The sequence below is a fragment of the Saccopteryx bilineata genome, chromosome 4 (genome assembly GCF_036850765.1).
Source record: "Saccopteryx bilineata isolate mSacBil1 chromosome 4, mSacBil1_pri_phased_curated, whole genome shotgun sequence".
Taxonomy (NCBI): domain Eukaryota; kingdom Metazoa; phylum Chordata; class Mammalia; order Chiroptera; family Emballonuridae; genus Saccopteryx; species Saccopteryx bilineata.
The window spans coordinates 41,431,030-41,438,985 of NC_089493.1; the positions used below are offsets into that span (position 1 = coordinate 41,431,030).

The following is a 7,956-nucleotide window of genomic DNA, read 5'->3' on the forward strand; positions in this document are numbered from 1 at the left end:
GCCCTTGACCTGGTTTGTACGTCAGTAACAAACTGACCTTAGCCAACAAGCCAGAATATAAGAACCCATCTCAAAAACAAAAGATGGGCATCTCTGTTGCCCAGACAATGCCCAATGCTTGGATCTGGGCTATCTACTCTTGGAAGTCTAAATTCAGAAAGTCCATCAGATGGGCAACATTAGCCAACTTCACAGCCTTTTTTTTTTTTTTTTTTTTTTTTAGAAATGAAAGGACAAAGTCCTATTTAATAGGTGACCTTAATTGTGTACCTGGCAGAAACACAAGTAACCTTCAACTCCAATCCTGGTGCAATATATAGAACAGAATGAGCTCAGGTTATTACTAAAGGTGAATGACATACTTAGGAAGTGTAACAAGATGAATAAAAGAATGAAAAGTTTCTGGAATCAATGTCTGGTGAATGAATATTATGTTTGAGTAACTTAATGACTAACAAGTCTTTTGTTTTTATTTTCCTTCCCTTGCACTATGCTATTAGGGCACACTTTCCTATTCTTTCCCTGAATGACACGGTTTGTGTTTTAGTGAATTGTCTTCATTAAATATTATCAAAGTGGCACAATATCCAGTTTTAAGCCAAAAGGAAAAGATCTATTGTAAGTCAGGAAATCACACCAACTACATTGGAAATTGAACTTACTTCCCTAGTTTTCCACATTTAATTCACAATAGTGACTATGGTTTAGAAGAATTGCAATTGTATATTGGGCACCAAACTTGTACCACTGTAAAAATAAATAAAAGTCTCTCTTTTGAGGTGTGTGTGTAGGGGAGGGGGAGGCTTAGTTTAGTATCTAAGGATAGCCAATATCAGATTTCATGTTTGACTCCTGCTCAAGTTTTCATTCTTTTCTTTTCAAAAGAGCTTTTACAATTTATGCTAAAAGACAACGGGGAAGAGGGAAGCTAAGAAGTTATGGGAGTCTTAACTCTCAAGGCAGGCTCTGGTGGCCCTGCTCTGGATAAGAAAGGCTTTCTTCAGATAAGGGATTCAGCCTACTGAAAAGTTATCTCAGTTAATAAAGAGGGTCTAACACTGGACAGGCTCCAAATAGATTTGGAATATTAAGAGCGTTTCCTGTTTCAAACACTTTGCCTATCCTTCACATGCACACAGGAGGGAGTTTGAAAGTTTTATCACTTTATCACTCAAATAAGCAAATGCAATGTTTTTAATTTCTTGTAATATTTTCTGCTCCAGAAAAAATCAGACTGTAAGATACCGTTATGTGTAGAATCGTTTTTACTCTTAATCAAACCGGCATTTATTGACCCAGTACTGTGTCAGGATTAAGAAATGCAAAGGTAGTTGTAGTTCCCCCAAACTGATGGAGAGGAAAGAATATATGGGAAAACTAGAGGCAAGAAGAGAGGGTAGGGTGTAAAGAACTAGACTGCCTGGGTCCCGGACCTCGTCTGCTCCTTACCAGCTATGTGACCTGAGCTAGGCAAGTTCCTTAACTTCTTCATGCCTCAGTTTCCTCACCTATAAAATGGTGATAATAGTGCTGGACCTTCTTTATACAGTTGTGAGGAGGCAATGGTTAAGCTCATGTAAAGTATTAGGAAGGGCTTAGCACAAGGTAAGGTAAACACCTCACATACCTTGACTATTAGAACCACATTAGCTGTCAGTGTTAAGCTGTGTGGTCAGGCTCAGGGCTCTAAGGAGCAAGGAGCAGAGGTGGCTGGTGAAAGCTAACGGGTAGACAGGGAGGGCTTCCTGGAAGTGGTAGCATGCCAGCCAGATCTGAAGCACACGGAGAATGTAAGGCTGAGGGAGCCATTGCTGCAGAAGTTCCCAGGCAGAGGTAAAAACCAGGCGTGCTTCATCATCAACAAGGAAAAGAAGCTCGCCAAAGCTGCTGAGGGTGTATTTGGTAACTTCAGTTCAACAGGGAGGGTGGCTTGTATGTTTGCTGCTGTGCTCCTAGGCTTTTCCACTTAACTCCTTTTTCGACTTGTACTATGAATGTGAACTCACTCTGAATGCTCAGGTCTATGTTCCTAGGACAGTGGAAAGAATGCCAGAAAATAAAAAGGGAAATAGTTGTTTCTTTCTTCCCCCCCTCCCCTGCAGAAATAGTCTGCTAAAGTGGTATGTAGGTCACCAAAATCAACTGGCATCTCATCTGTATCTGTCCCTCTTTCAGTGGGTATGCTAAGCGGTGGCATGGAGTAAGCTGGGAGGGCGGGGCAGATCCATCCTTCAACTCCAATCCCTATCAGCGGCTCCCGGCCACTTTCTGCACGACCTACATAAAGAGACAGTACACTTGCTAAGTGAATATAACTTCAGGAGAAGTATCTTCAGGCCCGGCCTGCCCCACTCTGCCCTGCCAACATATGGAAACTGCTCTCCTTATTGATTTCTTAAATGTTACCCGCGCTATCAGTTGCCTCTCAACTTGGGAAAACCACTAAAAACTGATGTTTATGAGTGTTTAAAATATATGTTTATTTGGAAGTTTCCCTCCATTACCAAGTTAGAATACATAATGCCAAATAAGTGACAGTAGTCCACACTCATTCAAAGAAAAAGCACAAACAAAATAGAAGAACTTTCATTTTGACTGGTGCCCCCTCTGGACATTAAACAAGTCTGCTAATGTAACTTGGCAAAATTGCTTTGTTTCCTGCAATGTAAGGGATACACTTTGACACTTGGAAGTACTGGGAGCACAACAAAGCCAGGGAGGGCCCCACAGAAGTTACAAGCTCTGTGATTGTTTCCCAAACCAAGTACTCAAGGTTCTCAGCACTATCAAACTTTGTTGGAAAAGCTTCTTTTCCCGATCCAACAGCTGTAACTTAAGGGATTTCACAGAATAACTCAAGATTCTCAAACCAAAGCCACTCACTCTTAATACCTTCCCCCAAATATTTACAAAATGAAACATCCTCAATGTTAACTATATTTTGTTAGAAAACACCTTATTTATTCTGATAACCATACTACCAACAACAAAAGCAGCCTTCTAAACAAAGTAGCTCAAATAAAACCACACGAGACACAACACACACATTCTTAACACCCAGAGCGTGTCCACAAAGCAAGAAAGCCAAGATTCAAATTCCTTGGCACCTACTCACTGAGCTCCTGTAAGCGCCATCCAAGGACATGACCCACCACACCCTCTTCACTATCACACCCCCTCACTAATTTATACTTCTGAAAACCCACACAACCCGACTTACCAGATGGAAACAGAATGTTACAAATATTGGACGAATGTTTCCCACTCTGTTTCTCTCTCAGGTCAGGCAGCCCAGAGAACGACTGATCCTGTTTAAGGAACAACCCCATCCCAGGTGAGAGCACTAGTGTCTAGCTCTTCTACCCAAATGGTGCCCCAGGGGCCACTGATGACCTGGCAAAAGCCTCTAGGTATCTTTGTCTTGGTGTCTCTCCCTGTTCTCCTGTCTCACACCTCCTGGGAAAGTTATCTGGGCCAAGGAGAGTAGAATGGAGAGAAATCAAGAAATGTCTGATTTGGGGTAGTAAGAATTATATTTAGAATTATAGAGGACCTGGCCAGGTGGCTGGGTTGGTTAGAGCCTTTTCCCAATATGCCAAGGTTGCATGTTCAATCCCCAGTCAGGGCACATATAAGTCAACCAATGGATGTATAAGAGGAGGAACAGTACATCAATGTTTCTCTCTCTCTCTGTTTTTCTCTCTCTCTCCCTTCCTCTCTCGAAAATCAATAAATTAAAAGAAAAAATTATAGGGTAAAAAATTCTATATGGGTGAACGTATTCCAAAAGCAAATGATTACAAATTATGTCTCTATTTCAAACACATGGAAGGCGTGTTATACTTTAAGTCACATGCTACAGAGGTTTTGGTTTATGCTGAGATGAAACTGCTTGACAGAATGCTAAGAGGAATATTACAATTGGTGACAGAACTATCAGTGGAAAGGCTAAAGATCTTGGATCTCCAAATCATGGCTCTACTACTTGATATCAATTCCATAAATATTTATTAAGTTCCTACATAGATAAGCACTGATTGAAATGCTGGAGAGACAGGGACAGACAAGACAAAGACCCTGTCCTCAAAGAGCTTAAATGAGGCCCTGGCTGGTTGGCTCAATAGTAGAGCATCCGCCTGGCATGTGGAAGTCTCAGGTTCAATTCCCAGCCAGGGCACACAGGAGAAGCACCCATCTGCTTCTCCACCCCTCCCCCTCTCCTTCCTCTCTCTCTCTCTCTCTATCCCTCCCACAGCCAAGGCTCCATTGGAGCAAAGTTGGCCCAGGCACTGAGGATGGCTCCATGGCGTCCGCCTCAGGAGCTAGAATGGCTCAGACTGCAGCAGAGCAATGCTCCAGAGGGGCAGAGCATCGCCCCCTGGTGGGCATGCAGGTGGATCCCCGTCGGGAGCATGCAGGACTCTGTCTGTACGCCTACTCCCCGCCCCCCACAGGCCTCTTACTTAGAAGAGTGTCGGAAATCCCCCATACATTGGAATTGGTGTCAGAATTATAGGGAAACAGATAAAGGAGATTTTTGTTTCAATCCGTGTTAATCTTGGACAAAAATAAAAAGTAAGTGACAACTTCTGATCCCGTTTCCTTCTGGGGAAGTATCTATCTACTTAAAATGAGTTGATGTATGTCAACCACCTGGCACATCCCCAAAAATTTAATGGCACACAAATGCACATGCATAGACACCCACAGATATATACTTTCCCCCCTTAATAGCAATATGTGGGATAATATACCCTGGTATAAAATGAAAGCAGAAGAGGAAATAAATATTTGTGTAATCAATTACACTTAATGCAATTAAGTTGCAAATAACTGCATTCAAAAAAGGCAAAACCTAAACAATTAATTCTAACATAAAAGTCCAGATACTGGGATAATAGTACATAGTAGTATTAGAAATTATATTATAAATAGTAACATGGCTGCCTCGTCTACTTTAAAGACTCACCATGTTATTTGTTATACAACTGAGGCTCAGAAATAGTAACTCAATGCCACAGTGTTAGAAGCTGGGTTTAAACTCTCATCTTCAGATTTCTCTGAGGAAAATAAAAGACAATGACCAAGTTCATCTTAGAGTCATAAGATTTTTTACATCTAGAATCAACTTTAGGAAACCTTCTGTACCCTTCTCCCCACATCATCCATGATAGAGGTCCCCAGAGGTAAAAGGTTAACCTCAGAGTGGGTAGCCAGTAATGACATAGCCAGCATAGGTGTGGGATAAGGCTGGCTTCCTAGATCCCAGCCCAGTACGCTTCCCTCTTAAGGGCCTGCATCCTCTAAGCAGGCTTTTAGATTTTATCAGAACCACAAGGGTTGGCAGTGCCTTTCAGAATTCAATTTCAGTTATTAACTGTCACTAAAAACTCTGAGTTGCACCTAGGTCAAATTGAGGATCATTGCTGGTGGTCAAGGAGCTCTCTTCAAGCAGAATAGAGAGATCTCTCCTTGGGAAAGCCACCTCAAACACTATAATACACAGTACAGAAAAATGAAGTTGCTAGCCTGAAAGGGGAAAGAGATCTTTCCATTGTAATTTTCAGAGTCTGCTCAGGACTCCAAACAATTATTTCTGGAGAGGGAAGTAAAGAGACAAGGTATGGGCACTATGAGAGGGAAAGTACTAAGAACTGTGTCCAAGCCATTTACACGAAAATGGAGAGAGCCCCTGGGCTGCGAAACCGGTGAGGAGGAGAAAGCAGCTGGGCCCAAGGCGAGCATTTGACCACACTCACTGGCCACTCCCTCCCAGCTGCCCGCAGAGCCACATCGAATTGAAACAGCAGTGAGAGCAGTTAAGATTCCGACGGCAGGAGTCGCCATGGCAACGAGATTCATCTTGCAGACAAACTCCGCTTCGATTCACTAGGTCCTTCTCCAGCCTCAAGAAACTACCAGTTTAATGGCAGCAAAACGGTGAAAGGTGGTATTTGCTCCTGATGCTCACCTGCAGATGGAGATGGCAGCGGGGCAAAGGGGGGCGGGGTTGGGGAAAATAGGCCGTAGGTATCTATCTATACCTAGGCCCAGAACACCCCAAACCCAGGCTGTGAGCAACTTGAGAACAGAGCCATTAACAGGGTTTGATCGACGAGTAAGTGAAAGAACAAGAGTGTTAAGAATGGGAAAGGAAATCCAGAGGACTTAACAGAGTTTTTGGGCCTCGGCGTACGTCCTCAATTCGAGAGCAAGCTGATCACAAGCAGATGGATTTTCGGCATCAGCTGGGAAAACCCGATTGGCGAGCCCTCCTGCCCCACAGCGAGCCTTACCATTAGATTATTCAACAGCCCCCACTGCTTTCTCACCTCCCACCCCAGGGCTCCAGGTAAACCCCCAGCTCAGGTACTCTTTGTCAAGGGAGCATTCAGTGCAGGGGGCACCGAGATGCGCCCTCCTCGGAGGGACGGGATGCAGGAGCGCTCTTCGGCGCCTGGAACCGGGTCCGCGAGCGGCGCAGCCTCCCCTCGCCGCTGTCCGCCAACACCCCCTGCTTCTTCCGCAGCGCGGGTTTCCCTGCCTTTCTCTTTTGAAACCTTCAGCTTACAACTTTCCCTGAATTACAGTTAGCCCATCCCTTTCGAATAAGTGAAGATGCCAGGGGTAGTGCGGGTTCTGCTCAAAGTCCCTCCTTCCCTGTCGCGACCTCCGAATCCTCCACGCCCCAGGATTCTCCCTCTCGGAACCTCCCCGGCCAGCCGCTCTGGACAGCAGCAGTGACCGCAGCCGAGGCCACGACCCCTAGCGCCCCAGCCCCCAGGTGACTGCAACGAGGCTTCTGTACCTGGTACCCTGCCGGCTCTCTTGGCATCCGAGAGCCTCTGAAAGAAAGGAGGGAGGGACCCTCATCCTCGGGGGCGTCTTCCTCTGGGTTCGCTTTGCTTTGCGCCGCGCTTGCAGCCATTTTCCCAAATCTAGTTTGGCAGCCGGGAGTTATCTAGGTCCTGTTCCCACCCAGACCCAACCTGAAGGACGGGTTTAATATTTACCTACTGGTCCGGGAGCTCCGGAGAGGCAGCCGGAGGGCGCGCCGCGAAACCAGCGCCCAGCCGGGAGAAGCGCGCCCACCCTCGCGCCACCGCGCGGTGCCACTTAATGAATGAGTGCAGCGAGGGAGGAGGCGCATCACCCTTACCTGAGCAGCCCCTGCATGCTGGAAAGGCGGCTCTGCGGTCGGGGTACAATGGGATCCGGTTAAACAGTTTCCTTCACAGCCGCTCGTAGGTTACCAACTCGCAGGTGACATCACCCTCTCCTCCACTGATAGGATACAATGTGGCGCCCACTGCGCATGGACTTCCCTGTCGAGCCCGCAGACTCCTTGGAGTTGTAGTCTCAACTTCACAAGCAGAGGCCCGGTCCCTACGCTCCCGGGGTTGGCAGAACTACACTTCCCGACGCGTGTCTCGGTCTTTTTGTCTCCGCCCCTAGTCCCGCCCCCACCCCGCCCTCCAGCCTTGCAGTGTTAGCGGTGGTCGTTCAGAAGCTAAGCTGCAGACAGCGCGGACAGGAGCGGTGGGCACCCTGCGGTCGTGCTCTTTGATTTGACCTCTACTCGGCCAGTGGGGGGCTCTGAGGTCCCCGAAGGGTCCAGGGCTGGTGTGTACTGGCCAGGCAGCTTTGACCAACCAACCCTGCTCTGTCGGCCCCAACTGAAAAAATAAGATTAAGCCTTTCACTGTGCCTTCCCTAGGCGTAGCAACTAATTAATAGGACGCACAGGTTTCTGGGTTAAATGCAGTCCTGGAATTCCCCTACGTCCCTGAAGATGAGGCGAAGCCCACCCCAAAGGAGAGAAATGAATCCCCGAGTGCCAGACTTGGGCCAATTTACCTTTCTGTCTTCTCTTCTCCCATTTAACGGAGTTCGCGAGGAATAGCTTAGTTGGCTGAGCTGACAGAATAACGGAAGCTGTCACTAATAAAAATGCAG

The 7,956-nt window shown here is 46.4% G+C and overlaps 1 protein-coding gene across 4 annotated transcripts in view; it reads right to left on the minus strand.

The window, feature by feature from the left end:
- The window catches only part of DAAM1 (dishevelled associated activator of morphogenesis 1), a 168,511-nt gene extending 161,056 nt beyond the window's left edge, over positions 1-7,455 (minus strand). The window contains exon 1 of one of the 4 annotated variants that reach the window (XM_066272980.1): positions 7,160-7,455. Coding sequence is in view for 2 of the 4 variants with exons in the window: in XM_066272978.1 (XP_066129075.1) it covers positions 6,809-6,928 (120 nt within the window). In the remaining 2 variants the exon portion in view is untranslated. The other 3 variants (XM_066272981.1, XM_066272978.1, XM_066272979.1) reach the window with 3 other exon arrangements.
- Positions 7,456-7,956: the final 501 nt, after the last annotated feature.